This window comes from Moschus berezovskii, chromosome 4, assembly GCF_049115385.1.
Source record: "Moschus berezovskii isolate FMDL1 chromosome 4, NW_MosBer_1.0, whole genome shotgun sequence".
NCBI lineage: Eukaryota > Metazoa > Chordata > Mammalia > Artiodactyla > Moschidae > Moschus > Moschus berezovskii.
In genome coordinates, this window is record NC_142463.1 from 93390546 (window position 1) to 93407155 (window position 16610).

Sequence of the window (16610 nt, forward strand, 5' to 3'; positions counted from 1 at the left end):
TATATGATTTGGGGTAAATGTCTTAATCTATTTGCGTCTGTTTCCTTCTCTGTAAGTGGGACTGTGCCTTGGATGTATCCATATATATATAAAGCTCTTAGTTTATGATACTACTGTAGTCTTCTCTTTAAGGTTCCCTAGGGTTGGGTTTCTCACTGAAGTATTAATCAAAATGAATATTTCTGAAAGCACACAGAGTTTTCAAAGTTTTTTACAAATGATGATGTAATAATAATAGTCATTGTTTTATCTAACAACTACATAGTGCTTACTGTGTGCTAGGCACTGATCAAGAGCTTTAATATTTGAGCAGCAGCATTGTCATCATTATCATATTTTTTTTACTTATTTATTTAAACCTTTCCACAGCCCTATGTAGTAGGTACTCGTCTCCATTTTATGAATGAGGAACCTGAGATACAGAGAAATTAATTGCCTACAGCTTTTAAATAATGCAACTAGGGTATGAGCCACTATTATCTCTTCTCTGACAGAAGGCATATCTGTCACAAAGAGGTATTTATTGGTCAGGACACTTAATTGATTTTTCTATAATTAAAAAGGTGTTAAGGATAAAAAGTGCTAAATTTTCAAAATTCAGAAAGCTTTCAAAACGAAATCTTTTTCTAAGTTTGGTGTAAGCTATTATTAATATTAGCAGGACCTGACTTGAATCAATGTAAGGCTATTAAAGGTATTTGTCTGGTTTAGTGTGATTACTCATGTTTTGTTGCAGAAATATTAATGTGTTTGATTATGTGATGTTTCCTGAACTCTATAGGGATTATTATGCAGTTTGTAGTTTATACACGGGTAGTATATACCTTTCTGAAATTCAAGAAACATACCTAGGGCCAAGAGTTTCAAATTACAGACTTTATACCCAAGATTATATTTAGTTTCATTAAATCAGTACACCTTTACTGATACTAAAACGAATATTAACAACACAATTTCCCAAAATAGTGTGTATTTTCTTAATCTGCTATTTTTGTTTTTACTAGAGCCCCTGAAATTATTCTTGGCTTACCATTTTGTGAAGCTATTGATATGTGGTCATTGGGCTGTGTGATAGCAGAGCTGTTCCTGGGATGGCCTCTTTATCCTGGTGCTTCAGAATATGATCAGGTAAGAGTGTTTATTTGGATAGCGACAGAAAGCAAGTAGTTACTGGTGAAAGATTCTAGAGGAATAGAAGTACTAGTGAAGTATTTAGATTGTAGAGAAAGAATAATCCAATTAGAAATAATTTTTTAAAGAATGAAATTTTGTCTACCTGCTTTTTAGACTGAAGTTATATTTGCAATTCTGTACTTTTAGAAAGGATTTTATTCGTATTACTTTAGATTGCTTCTTTTCTGAATCTGTAGTAAGACTTAACTTTAGTTAGCTAATGTGTCTTGTGAGTTAAGATATGAAAGTAGTGTAAGGATGTGAAGTTGGAATTTTAAGAGCTAACTTTGGCTTATTCAATGCTGTTATTTCCTTTTACACATGACACACACTAAAGTAATTACTCTCTGCTTACTGAAACACATTGGACCCCAGAAGCTGCAATGTGTATTATGTCTCTGTAACATAGAATTGAGAAGGGAAATCGTAAGAGTTGAAAGGTACTTTAATAAATGATCTATGTTTCAGAATAGATAAGCTTTAGAAGATATGCTGCGGCTTCCTAAGAAACTGGTCCTAAAGGGAAAAGTTTTGCCATGGAAGATAATTGTGAATTTTCATTTCTTATTCTTTCAAAAAGCTCTAACTACTATGCTGTGAGCTCTTTGAGGGCAGAGATTGCTTGATTCTACCAGTGTATCCTCAACTGCTAACATTGTATCTGGGACACAGTAGGTACAGGAGGTTTTTGTTTGCTGGGTTTTTTTAATTTGAGAAATGAATGGTTATTTTGAATTTCTAAAAGGAAAAAGAGTAAAATAGTGTTTTCCCTTATTCAACCTAGATCCATTTTAGAGTAGATGTAGCATTTACCAATTTCTAAAAATTTGACTCTTTGGACTTGTATCTGCTGTTGTTTGTTTTTGTTCAGTCACTAAGTCCTGTCCGACACTTTGCAACTCCGTGGACTGTAGCCCGCCAGTTTCCTCTGTCCTCCACTGTCTCCTCCACTGTTTGCTCAAATTCATGTCTATTGAGTTGGTGATGCTGTCTAACCGTCTCATCCTCTGCCGCCTCCTTCTCTTTTTGCCTTCAGTCTTGCCTGTCATCAGAGTCTGACATAAACAATGAGTGGCTGCTCATTTGATAAGTAACCAGTTATGTTGAGTTTTGTAATTTTTAATTTTTCAGTCTTTCATCCTCCTTGTAGACAGGAGCCACCTTCCTGATTTTAACAACCACAAATAAGTGTGAGGGAGATTAAATGATGGAAAACCGTTAGTTGAAACAATTCACTAATTCTCCCCTTTGGGTTTAAAACTCTTTGGGGAATCTGGTGTGAATCTTCTCAGAAAAATATGTGCACAAAAGTTAGGGAATTCATGGACCCCGTGTTTAAGAAACCTTGTTCCAAGCAATTATAGCCTCCAAAGCGCCATTTCTAGGCCAGCTGTTTTGTGACATCCCTTCAAACTTAGTAAACAGATTATATTGTAGTGTTCCTAGGAAGTGGAACCAAGTAAAATTAGATCTAGAAGCTAAGGTACAGTGGGGGCTTATCATGTAAAGAAATGATCTGGTGGTATTGAGAATTTTCGCCTGGTGTATAGATTGAAACTATGGGTAGTAGGAGAAAGTTGTTTTTCCCATGCTGAATAATGAATAAATCGGATGTTGTTGTTGTAGAGCAGGATTGGGGATAGTTTATCTTGAGGTATCTTTGCTTATACAAAAAGATTCATGAGGCAGGATCTTTATTCCTATAGCTGAGGTTTTTTTAAACAACTATTGAGATATAATTCACATACCATATAATTGAGCCATTTAAAGTGTACAACTCAGTGGTCTTTAGTATACGGGTTTAGTATACAGGGTTGTGAACCATCACCACAATCAGTTTGGAACATTTTCAGGACTGTAAAATGAAACCCAGTACTTATTAGCAGTCAATACCCATTGTCCACTAACTGCCCCACCACTACCACCCTAGGGACTCCTTTCAGCCTCTATTTAGAGTTGCCTGTTCTACTATATTTTATTCATTATATACAATATGTGGTCTTTTGTGATGGGCTTTTACTTAGCATGATGTTTTTCATCCATGCTGTTGCATGTATCAGAACTTCATTATTTTTTATGGCTGGTTAATATTTCATTGTGTGTGTGTATATGTGTGTCTGTGTATAAATATATTAATATATGTATCCCACATTTTTAATGTGTGCATCTGTTGATGGACACTTGGGTTGTTACCACCATTTGGCTGTCATGAATAATGGTGCTGTGAATCAATTCAGTTCAGTTGCTCAGTTGTATCTGACTCTTTGTGACCCCGTGGACCCTATGCCAGGCTTCCCTGTCTATCATCAACTTCTAGAGCTTGCTCAAACTCACGTCCATCAAGTTGGTGATGCTATCCAACCAACCATCTCATTCTCTGTTGTCCCCTTCTCCTGCCTTAAACAAATGTTTAAGTCCCTGTTTTCAATTCCTTTGGGTATTAAAGGGGCTTCCCTGGTGGCTCAGCAATGAAGAATCTGCCTATAATGTAGAGGACCCAGGTTCGATCCCTGGAAAAGGGAATGGCAACACACTCCAGTATTCTTGCCTGGAGTATTCCATGGACAGAGGAGCCTGGTGGGCTACAGTCCATGGGGTTGCAAAGAATTGGACACAACTGAGTGACTAACACTTTGACTTTTTTTGGGTGTAAAGCTAAAAGTATTGGGTTGGCTAACAAGTTCATTCAAGTTTTCCCGTAACATCTTACAGAACTTTTTGGCCAACCCAATAGAATTGCTGGGTCATATGGTAATTCTATGTTTAAGTTTTTGAGGAACCAACAAACTTCTTTCCACAGTGGTTACACCATTCCTACCAGCAATGTACAAGAGTTCCAGTTTCCCTGCATCCTTCATCATTCCCACGGCTGGTTATTTTCTTTCTTTAAAAAAAAAAAAAAAATAGCCATTCTTATGGATATGTTGTGATATCTCTTTGGGGTTTTGATTTGTATTTCTCTAATGATTAGTGGTGATGAGCGTTGTTTTATGTGCTTATTGGGCATCTGTATATCTTCTTTGGAGAATCCTTTTCAAGTCCACTGCCCATTTTTGAATTTTTGTTGTTATTGAGCTACAGGAGTTCTTTCTGTATTCTTCTTATTAATCCCTTATCAGATAAGTGATTTCCAAATACTCTCCTATTCCATGGGGTTGTCTTTTCACTCAGTTGATAGTGTTTACCCAAACGTTTTAAATTTTGCTGAAGTCAGCTTCCCTTTTGTTGCTTATACCTGTGGTATCATATCTAAGAAATCATTGGCAAATCAAATTAAGCTTTTTTCCTATGTTTTCTTCAAATAGTTTTATAGTTTTAGCTCTTTAGGTTTTTGAGTCATTTTAAGTTAAGATTTGAATATTGGGTGAGGAAAGTATCCAGTTTCAATCTTTTGCATGTGGGTTTTCTGTTATCTCAATACTGTTTTCTAAAAAACTTCTTTCCCCAAGAATTGTCTGGGCATTCTTGTCAAAAAACAGTTGACCATAAATAAATGTAATGATTTATTTCTGAATGGTTGGTTCTTTTCCATCGACCTGTATCCTATATCTGTCCTTATGCCAGTACCATACCGTTTTGATTACTATAGTTTGGTAGTCAGCTTTCTTTCTTTTTTTTTAATTGAAATATAATTGATTTACAATGTTGTGTTAGTTTCAAGTGTACAGCAGAGTGATTCCTGTGTGTGTGTGTACTTTTTTTTTTACATTCTTTTCTATTATAGGTTATTACAAGATAATAGATATAATTCCCTGAAAGGGATATCTGTTAATCCCAAACTCCTAATTCATCCCTCTCATCCCTTTTCCCCTTTGGTAACCATAAGTTTGTTTTCTATGTCAGTGAGTCTATTTCTGCTTTGTAAATAAGCTCATGTGTGGTATTTTAGATTCCACATATAAGTGACATCATATGTATTTGTCTTTGTCTGGTGGCAGTCAGGTTTTAAAACAGTAATTGTGAGTCCTCTGGTGGTGGTGATTCAGTCGCTAAGTCATGTCCAACTCTTGCCATCCCATGGTCTGTAGCCTGCCAGGTTCCTCTGTCCTTGGGATTTTCCAGGCAAGAATACTGGAGTGGGTTGCCATTTCCTTTTCCAGGGGATCTTCATGACCCAGGAATTGAACCCGGGTGTCCTACATTGCAGGCAGATTCTTTACCAACTGAGCTATGAGTGAATCCTCTAACTGTTCTTTTCAAGATTGTTCTGGCTATTCAGGGTCCCTTGAAATTCAATATGAATTTTAGGGTGGATTTTCTGTTTTTGTCCCAAGAAAGTTATTTTTTGTAGGGATTGCTTGAATCTGTAGAAGACTTTTGGAAGTATCACCATCTTAACAATACTGACTTCTGATCCATAAACATGATCAGATTTATATAGGTTTTCTTAAGCAGTGTTCTGTAATTTTCAGAATTCAAGCTTTTTTTTACTTCTTTTGTTACATTTACTTCTAAGTATTCTTTTTTTGATACTATAGTGAATAGAATTATTAATTTTATTTTCAGTTGTTCAGTGGTTATGTATAGAAATGCAGTGAATTTTGGAATCTTGTATTCTGCACCCTTCTTGAACTCTTTTTCTAATGACTAGTTCTAATAGTTTTTGTGATGAATTCCTTACAATTTTCTAACTAGAAGATCGTGTCATCTACAAATAAATTTTCCATTTTCCTTTCCAGTCTGGATTCCTTTTCTTCCCCTTGCCTAACTGCTTTGCACCAAACCACACTAGTACAGTGTTGAATGGAAATAGCGAGAGTCGATTTTCTTGTCTTGTTCCTGATTTTAAAGGGAAAGCAGTCTTTCATTGTTAAGTATGATATCAGCTGTGGCGTTATTGGAAATGCTAAAGTTGAGATTTTTACAGCAAATATTTGTGAGTCTTAAAGTCAAATGTGTGTACCCTCTCCAGATATTAGTTAACAGCATCAACTTTGTTGGAAATATTTCAATTGTTTAAAATAACAAATGACAGTAACACTTTCTGTTTACATAAAGGTGGGGCTCTTGTTACTTTAAGTATGTGAAAAGCAGTATCTGTATGATAGTTCCCATTCTACTTTAACAGTTATTAAACTTTTTTAATGTTTTAATTTTGTAAGTGCATCACTGTAGAAAAATTAGAAAAGATGCAGTGAGCCAAGAGACAAAAATTTCATGCTTTAGTAATTCTTCCCCTCCAAGGTAACCTGTTACATTTTGGTATATTTTATATTTATTTACACGTTTAATTGTTAATTTTCTTTATATATTTATTGAGTACCTACTTTGTATCACAGGTGCTCTGATTGCATGGGATACAGCACTGAATAAAACATCTTTCCCCTCATGGAACCTATATATTGGTGATGGGAAATAAACATTAATAATTATACAAATAATTAAATAGTACAATTGAGATAAATTCTGAAGGAAAATGCAGTTTTGCAGTGTATGTGTGCATGTGCATACCCGTGCATCGCCTGACCATCTGTGTCCTAATGCCTCTTGAGTATGCTCATTTTTTCCTACTGCTATTACCCTAGTCCAGTCTGCCTCCATCACTTATGTGGGCTACTAGACAACCTCTGGCCTCCCTCCAGTCTTTTTTCCAGAGTGATTTTTTTTCAGAACACCAATTTGGTGATTCTACTCCTCTGCTCTTTTAGTGGTTTCCTGTCACTTAGAATAAAGGGCTAAATTCCTAATACGGCCTCTGAGCCCCTCCGTGGGTTGTTCCTCCCCTTCTTCTCTCCCTTTTGAGATTTGCTCTCACACCACTTCTTGCTTTTCTTGCTCTAGACCCACTGGCATTATTTCAGCACTGGTTAAAAGTATTTCCTTCTAGCACAGGCCCTCATGCATACTGTTCTCTTAGTTTGGAATGCTTCTCCACCACTCATTTATTTCATTTAGTCAGTTCCTACTCATTTATTAGCTAGAGTGTCGCTTCTTCAAGGACCTTTTCCTCTCCAGTCCTCCGTCTTGGTCAGGCTCCTTTTGTAGAAGCCTGTTTATTTTCTTCAGGATACCGGTTCAGCTTGAATTATACGTTCAGTGTCTGTTTCCTTCACTTGACTGCAAGGTTTGAGAGCAGGAATCATTTTTATTTAAAAAATCATTGTCTGGCTCAGTAAGTACTTACTGAAAGAATAAATGAATGAATATGCACTTCATATAGTTACGTTTCAAATATAAAGGATATAGAGGAACATACACATTGTTTATCAAATCTAAAACACTATTGGTTGAGAGATGCACTACTTTTCTGTACCTCTAAGAAAGATAAGAAAGAATGCTTGCAATTAAACCATGATTTATCATGGCTATCAGTTGTTAAGACGTATCCTAATTGCAAAGATGTTAATGTGAAAAAACGTGCCTCTTAGAATCAGGGAAGTGTAATTTAAGTGAGGTTATATTTAGTTTGTAATCTTTCATTTAAGATGTTATGAAATATCTTTCTTATAATGTCAATAAATATACTTCTATCATTTACAATGCCTGCATAGTATTTAACTGTACAGATTTTATCCTGGATGTTACATAATATTTCACTCTTTGTGTATGCAAAAGAAGTTCACATTTAAAATGTTCCTATTCACAATTAAAAAAATTTTTTTTTCTATTCTGCTAATGCTTTATTTCAGCTTCCAGTTATGTATGTCCCACAGACTCAGGGTAATATCCTGCTGTTGTCTAAAATTGTCTTGTGATAGCTTAGAGGCCATGTTTGGCCTGTAGACTGACCTCTGCTTTATACTCTTAAAAAATTGTTGAGGACCCCAAAGAGCTCTGTTTATATAGCTTATGTCTATAAATATATATTTCATTAATAATTAAAACTGACGTTTTTGGGAAGGAGAGATGAGAAGTAAGATATCCTTGCTTACAAGTTTCTAATTTCATCATTAAATATATCCCTTCTCATATGGAGTATGTGTGCTCACTCACTCAGTTGTCTGACTCTTTTCTGCCCTATGGACTATTGCCCACTAGGCTCCTCTGTCCATGAGATTTTCCAGGCAAGAATACTGGAGTGGGTTGCCATTTTCCTACTTCAGAGAATCTTCTTGACCCAGAATCGAACACTTGTTTCTTGTGTCTCCTGTGTTGGCAGGTGGATTCTTTACCTCTAGCACCAACTGGGAAGCTCCTGGAGGTGTTCAGTTCAGTCGCTCAGTCGTGTCCGACTCTTTGCGACCCCCTGAACCGCAGCACGCCAGGCCTCCTTGTCCATCACCAACTCCTGGAGTCCACTCAAACCCATGTCCATTGAGTCAGTGATGCCGTCCAACCATCTCATCCTCTGTCGTCCCCTTCTCCTCCTGCCCTCAATCTTTCCCAGCATCAGGGTCTTTTCGAATGAGTCAGCTCTTCACATCAGGTAGCCAGAATATTGGAGTTTCAGCTTCAACATCAGTCCTTCCAGTGAACACCCAGGACTGATGTAAGATGGACTGGTTGGATCTCCTTGCAGTCCAAGGGGCTCTCAAGAGTCTTCTCCAACACCACAGTTCAAAAGCATCAAATTTTCGGCGCTCAGCTTTCTTCACAGTCCAACTCTCACATGCATACATGAGTACTGGAAAAACCATAGCTTTGACTAGACAGACCTTTGTTGACAAAGTAATGTCTCTGCTTTTTAATATGCTGTCTAGGTTGGTCATAACTTTCCTTCCAAGGAGTAAGTGTCTTTTAATTTCATGGCTGCAATCAGCATCCGCAGTGATTTTGGAGCCCCAAAAAATAAAGTCTGACACTGTTTCCCCATCTATTTCCCACGAAGTGATGGGACCAGATGCCATGATCTTTGTTTTCTGAATGTTGAGCTTCAAGCCAACTTTTTCACTCTCCTCTTTCACTTTCATCAAGAGGCTCTTTAGTTCTTCTTCACTTTCTGCCATAAGGGTGGTGTCATCTGCATATCTGAGGGGTGGGGGAGTGTAAAAAAAAATTACCGATTATTTTCCTTCCAGTTGGTTAAGTGAAAGTTCCTCAGTGGTGTCCGACTCTTTGCAACCCCGTGGATTTAAAGAACTAAAGAGCCTCTTGATGAAAGTGAAAGAGGAGAGTGAAAAAGTTGGCTTAAAGCTCAACATTCAGAAAACTAAGTTCATGGAATTCTCCAGGCCAAAATACTGAAGTGGGTAGCCTTTCCCTTCTCCAGGGGATCTTCCCAACCCAGGGATCAAACCCAGGTCTCCCACATTGCAGGTGGATTCTTTACCAGCTGAGCTGCATGGGAAAGGAGGAAATTGCCTTGTAGGGTAGAAAGAATTGTGAAAGTAAAGACAGGTGTGGACAATAAAACTGGAACACTTTTAAAACACAAGAATACGCAAGCACATGTCTCATTAGCCATTGGAGCAATGACATCATCACACGTCACCTCTGTAACTCTCTACTGTATACCCGTGAGAAAGAAATGAAAAAGGCAAATAACTTCTCAGTACTATTATGAAAATAGTTTATATTTCATAGACTGCTAAATAGATATTGGGGACCCCTCAGTGTTCCCCAGACCACACTTTGAGAACTGCTAGCCCAGTTCAAAGTAGTTGTTCAATAAATAATGAATGAGCATAGTACCTGCCCTTTATTGATGTGGAAATAGAGAAACTGAATCAAATGCTTAATTTTATGGTATGAGAGAGAAGCTCTGTGGCAGTTTAGAGTAGGGACAACTAACTAGGGACTATTGACTGGAGCTAGAGTTAGAGCTAGAGGTATCGAAGGAAGAAAGTCTTATGGAAATTTTTTCCTGATCTTTTGAATCTGATAATGTATATCAACAAACATAACCTTGGTAATCCATGAAATAGTTTGTTGAAAACTTTCTGTTCTGTCCTAGAAATCTTTTTTTTTTGAGCTCTGTATCAGAACTCTACAGGAAACCAATAAAGATCACACAGAAAATTTACAAAACTGAGGTTTCCTTGTAAATAACAGGTATAGTGACAAGAAAGTTACTGAATAAATATTTGGGAATAATATATGTATTTACAGATAAATTTCATTTGTATTGATCAAATAGTTAATTTCTTTGTGGTACCTTTTTTTTTTTTTACTAGAGCTAATAATATTTTAGTGTGAAAGTTTTTAATGATTTCCCTTTTCACTCCAAATCAATGTTTTGATGATTTTGACATTTCAGATTCGTTACATTTCACAAACACAAGGCCTGCCAGCTGAATATCTTCTCAGTGCCGGAACAAAAACTACTAGGTTTTTCAACAGAGATCCTAATTTGGGGTACCCGCTATGGAGACTTAAGGTCTGACTTTTATTGTTCTATACTACTCATTCCTGTACTCCTTAATGTCAATTTGAATTCAAAGTTTAGTTATTAAATTGAGGTGAAGGAGGGTGGGCAGTGAGAATGTATATTTGCAGGAGGAAATACTTCTAGAAATTATTTCATTGTACCCATATGCCTTATCCTTAGTTAAAAAAAAACCAAAACATTAAATTCCAGTACAGTTAGCTGAGATTATTTTATAATTATTTTATTATTTTATATTTGAATCAGCAGCTAACGAGGGTATGGAGAGTAGTGCTTACTTATCACTGAGTGATAGGAAGAACTAGAGTAATTTAGTAGTGGTGTTTTTTTTTTTTTTAGTGAATTCTCAATAAATATGATACAACAGCATAATGTTATAACTGCCCATATTAAGACCTTACCTATTTTCTTGAAAACATTGATATGTGAATAATTTAATTAATCCAGTAGTACTCTCTAATGTCTCTGAACCTTTTGAATAGTTAGCATTTGAAATATTGTTTCATTTGAAAGTAGCTTTTAGAGAAAAATGGCTATGTGTTTTCTTAACTGGCATTCTTCAGGAACTGTGCTACATCATTGGGTGCACATTTATTTTATCACTGTTGAAAGGGAGCCCAGGTATCAAGGTCCCATCTCTACTGGAAGACTTCCTGGTTGTAAATTACTTTCATGTTTGTGACCTCTGGTTGGGAAGATGATGATACTTGTTTCTTTGTAATCTGGCTTTAATTTAGAATAAAATGTGGAAATATCATACAGATGGAATTTTTAAAAAACTGTTATTTTGTAGACACCTGAAGAACATGAATTGGAGACCGGGATCAAGTCAAAAGAAGCTCGAAAGTACATTTTTAATTGTTTAGATGATATGGCTCAGGTGAGTATGGAATGTTTCAGAAAAGTCAGACATTTGTGTGTCTCCTTAATCAGAGATACACTTCCATTAGTTACATTAAAGATAGATTCTATTTATTATCATCTAGTGGTTTTTTCTTTTTTCATTTTTTACATAAACACATTAATATTCTGCGATGTATTAAAAGAATGTTTGAATCCTAGCAAAAGATATTTTTAGAATTATTTCTCCTTTGCTTTTGCTTAACTAGTCTTGATGCATGTCAGTATTTTGAAATACTATTTATGAAGGTTTCTTTCTTGTCCATTTTCTCTACTGAATAAATAGCTCCTTAAAAGCTGCATTTATTTAGGGCTTTTATTCCAAACTCTGTTTAATCACATACTGTCTCATTTATCTTTTCAGCAATAGAAACTTATATTTAAGTAATAACAGTCATTTTTGTTTAACCTCTTTTATACAGATTTTGAATGAAAAGAGCTTATCCATTTTTATTCTACCAATGAACTGTACCAAATTGAATAGTATAAGAGCTTCCATTTGTGAAAAAATTTCATCAGGTGTTTCTCTTGAGATCTAGCTATCTATCTATACACATATATTTGTATTTATATATAAAGCATACATTAATATTATATATATCTAAATATATATACACAATACAGATGTTAAATGTCAGCGTTAAAGGTTAAGTGATGAACTATAATATTTCTAAATTTTCCTTTGAAGGTGAACATGTCTACAGACTTAGAGGGAACAGATATGTTGGCAGAGAAGGCAGATCGAAGAGAATACATTGATCTGTTAAAAAAAATGCTAACAATTGATGCCGATAAGAGAATTACTCCTCTGAAGACTCTTAACCACCAGTTTGTGACAATGACTCACCTTCTGGATTTTCCACATAGCAATCAGTGAGTATAGTATGGTCCAGGGCATTTTGCCATGATGTAGTTCGCTGTTAAGTTACACTCAGCAGGTTCTCTGTTTATCTTACAGCTAAATGGAAGTATCACATGAGCAGTGGCTTTGGTACTTGCATATTTGGCTCGATGATGGTTTTTCTTCTCATTGAAAAGTCATGAGATTAAAAATTAGATGTGTGTTTTTCCTCTTTATGGTTATAAAAATGCTTGATTCATTTTCTCTGAAAGATGCTCAGTTCATTTTCTCTGAAAGTACTCAGGAGGGAAAAACAGCGATCGTATTTATCTTGAGTTATTTGCTGTCTTCTTAAATCACAGATTTATTTCATTGAATTTTTAATCTCTTTTTCAGTGTTAAGTCTTGTTTCCAGAACATGGAGATCTGCAAACGGAGGGTCCACATGTATGATACAGTGAGTCAGATCAAGAGTCCCTTCACCACGCATGTTGCTCCAAATACAAGCACAAATCTAACTATGAGCTTCAGCAACCAACTCAATACAGTGCACAATCAGGTATTCAGTAAATGATTTTGGAAACTCAGAACCTAAGTGGGATAAAACCTAGTAAGAGTACAGGGTGAGGTAAAGAAACCAGTCTTTGCTTTGACGGTTGTTTCATAAGAAGTTTCAGACTGATAATACCTACTGGTCATGTGCTAACAGTCTTAGCATAGTCAAATAAGTAGAACCTGGCTTCTTTAGTTATTATTGCTGTTCGTGTACTGACTTCAGCCAAATGACTCTCTCTTTGTTAGATAGTTCTCATTACATGTATAGAAAGGTGTTTTCAGTAATTTTTTTTTATGCTATATATTAGGTCCTCAGAATTTACTTATCTGATAAACTGGAATCTTGTCCTGCCCACCAACCACTGATCAACTCTTTGTTTCTATTAATTCCATTAATTAAGAGTGATTTTGCATTTGTTTGCCAAACAGTGATATTTACATTTAAGTTTGTTTCTGAGGACATTAAGTTTCCTGATTTCTTAGCTAGTTTTATGTTTTTAAATGGAAGAGCATATGAAATTCTGTGGGATCTCATATCCAGTAACTTATTGCAAAAACGGAAAAGGTAGGGGTTTATTTATATAGCTTCAGCTAGAGCAGAACTGTTTTTTATTCTTGGTTTTTTTATTTTCCAACTTTATAATTGACCTTAAGTTTAGAGATAGGAATTTCTTAAGCAGAGAGTTATTTCAAACACAGTTAGCATTACATTTTAAAACTTTGTTCCTAGTTTTCTGGATAGATTCTGTGTATGTGAAAATGTTTATACCAATTGTAATCCTTTTATTTTTAGGCCAGTGTTCTAGCTTCCAGTTCTACTGCAGCAGCTGCTACTCTTTCTCTGGCTAATTCCGATGTCTCCCTGCTAAACTACCAGTCAGCTCTGTACCCATCATCTGCAGCACCCGTTCCTGGTGTCGCCCAGCAGGGTGTTTCCTTGCAGCCTGGAACCACCCAGATTTGCACTCAGACAGATCCATTCCAACAAACATTTATAGTATGTCCACCTGCTTTTCAAAGTAAGTGGGGAAACTCTAATATATATCAGACCTACCTGCTTTAGGCAGCTCCTCATTAGGTATATAGTTGCTTAGTTTTGATCTTTGATAGATTTAAACTCAGTCTCTAATACAAAGATAACTGAAGAAGGCTGACCTTTTTTACACTGGTTACTTGTCTAATTATGATACTCTCTGACACATAGGAGTTCAATTACTGTTTCCTTATTTGAATTGCCTGATACCAGTTTTCTTGAACATTGAGACCTTGTACCAATGTCCTGTATCTGGCATAAACATGTATTTCTCAATGTGCAGAGTATATACATCTTGAAAAAAGTTGTTTGAAATAGAACTGCTGTATACTGAATCGTATTTCCTCTATCATTCCGTTATAAAATAAAATTAGTATTCCAAATGAAAAATAATTTCATTCAAAAATGTAAAACTCATGTTTAAGAATATAGAAATCTCTTAAGTTATAACTGAAAAATTCTACAAGCTGAAGTATTTGTGTGGGGAAGGCATTATTAAGATTATCTACTTCAGTTTATAAATTATATTGTTCCTACAAACGCCTATCAACAGGAAGAGTAGCTGAAGAAGGGAGCTCTCACCCGATGTGTTACAATAAGATTTTGATTTTCACATTTCCGTCCTTCCTCATTTTCTCATTGTTGTTCAGTGTTCATTGATCTCATGAACCATTTAAAAAATAATTTAAAAAGTTAAATTATTTTAAGGATATATTCTGACAACATCTTGACTTTCCCATTAGAAAGTCAGTGTCATTGTCCTCTGGGAATAAACCTGGATTCAGGCTACTCATAGCAGTTCACATAGAAGCAGTTAGCATTTTTATCTTTTTACTTCAGTTACTTATTGACTGTGACTCTCTTGTTTGTTTGGTTTCTGACAGAGTCGGAGCAAGCAGAAGGCAAAGAGGGGCTAGGGGAGACTGAGAGAGTACCGGGAGGACAGGAGAGCGATAGCGATGTAAACCAGGGAGAAACCACAGGGAGAGCGGAGGAGCAGATTCAAAATCCGTAAATGCAAATTTAGCTTAATTTACCAAATTATTTTTTGCGTGTGCTTCATAGTAAATTCTGTACTTTGGGTTTTCATATGTTCAGTGATTCTTCTACTTAGCAAATAGCCACCTCCTTCCCCATCATCTTTTCCAAAGTGAGTTTCATTGTAACAATTTTCAAATGTGGAACTCTGAAATTTTCTGCTGCTTCTCAGATGATATTTAAGATATGAGGCAGAAGAACTTTTAGTTCTTTTAACAAAGAAAAATGTAAACAGAAGAGGTAGAAGGGAAAAGGGGTTTAACTGGGTTTGGTATAATTAGGTAAGTATAGCTTTAGAAAATTTTTTCCTATATAGGAAGCCTAAATAACCTGAGGAGCTAGGTAAAGCAAATTTTAAAATTTCCAAAGGAAAGGGAGTTTTAGAATAAACTGATGACAGTGTTGAAAACTGATCTGTATTATTACATGTCAGATAATGTTCTAAGTGCTTTTACATGTATTAATTCATCCTCACAACCAACCTTTGGAAGTGGGTAATGTCATTGGGAATGGCAAACCACTTCAGTATACTTGCCTTGAGAACCCCATGAACAGTATCAAAGGGCAAAATGATAGGATACTGAATGAGGAATTCCCCAGGTCGGTAGGTGCCCAGTATGCTACTGGAGATCAGTGGAGAAATAACTATAGAAGGATTGAAGAGATGGAGCAGAAGCAAAACCAATACCCAGTTGTGGATGTGACCGGTGATAGAGGCAAGGTCCAGTGCTGTAAAGAGCAATATTGCATAGGAACCTGGAATGTTAGGTCCATGAATTAAGGCAAATTGGAAGTGGTCAAACAGGAGATGGCAAGAGTGAATATAGACATTCTAGGAATCAGTGAATTAAAATGGACTGGAATGGGTGAATTTAACTCAGATGACCATTCTGTCTACTCCTGTGGGCAGGAATCCCTTAGAAGAAATGGAGTAGCCATCATGGTCAACAAAAGAGTCCGAAATGCAGTACTTGGATGCAATCTTAAAAACGACAGAATGATTTCTGTTCATTTCCAAGGCAAACCATTCAGTATTACAGTAATCCAGGCCTATGCCCCAACCAGTAACGCTGAAGAAGCTGAAGTTGAATGGTTCTATGAAGACGTACAAGACCTTTTAGAACTAACACCCAAAAAAGATGTCCTTTTCATTATAGGGGACTGGAATGCAAAAGTAGGAAGTCAAGAAACACCTGGAGTAACAGGCAAATTTGGTCTTGGAGCACGGAATGAAGCAGGGCAAAGGCTAATAGAGTTTTGTCAAGAGAAAGCACTGGTCATAGCAAACACCCTCTTCCAACAACACAAGAGAAGACTACATATGGACATCACCAGATGGTCAACACCGAAATCAGATTGATTATATTCTTTTCAGCCAAAGATGGAGAAGCTGTATACAGTTAACAAAAACAAGACCAGGAGCTGACTGTCGCTCAGATCATGAACTGCTTATTGCCAAATTCAGACTTAAATTGAAGAATTGAAGAAAGTAGGGAAAACCACTAGACCATTCAGATATGACCTAATTCAAATCCCGTATGATTATACAGTGGAAGTGAGAAATAGATTTAAGGGACTAGATCTGATAGAGTGCCTGATAAACTCTGGACGGAGGTTCGTGACATTGTACAGGAGACAGGGACCAAGATCATCCCCATGGAAGAGAAATGCAAGAAAGCAAAATGGCTGTCTGAGGAGGCCTTACAAATAGCTGTGAAAAGAAGAGAAGCGAAAAGCAAAGGAGAAAAGGAAAGATATAAGCATCTGAATGCAGAGTTCCAAAGAATAGCAAGGAGAGATAAGAA

The 16610-nt window shown here is 36.2% G+C and overlaps 1 protein-coding gene across 4 annotated transcripts in view; it reads left to right on the forward strand.

The window, feature by feature from the left end:
* Positions 1 to 16610, forward strand: part of HIPK1 (homeodomain interacting protein kinase 1) — a 55422-nt gene that overhangs the window by 19923 nt on the left and 18889 nt on the right. For all 4 annotated transcript variants that reach the window (XM_088835605.1, XM_055401765.2, XM_088835604.1 and 1 more), the window contains exons 3-8: positions 1005 to 1128; positions 10310 to 10429; positions 11232 to 11318; positions 12027 to 12211; positions 12576 to 12738; positions 13528 to 13753. In XM_088835605.1, the coding sequence (XP_088691731.1) occupies positions 1005 to 1128; positions 10310 to 10429; positions 11232 to 11318; positions 12027 to 12211; positions 12576 to 12738; positions 13528 to 13753 (905 nt within the window). The remainder of the gene's footprint in view (positions 1 to 1004; positions 1129 to 10309; positions 10430 to 11231; positions 11319 to 12026; positions 12212 to 12575; positions 12739 to 13527; positions 13754 to 16610) is intronic.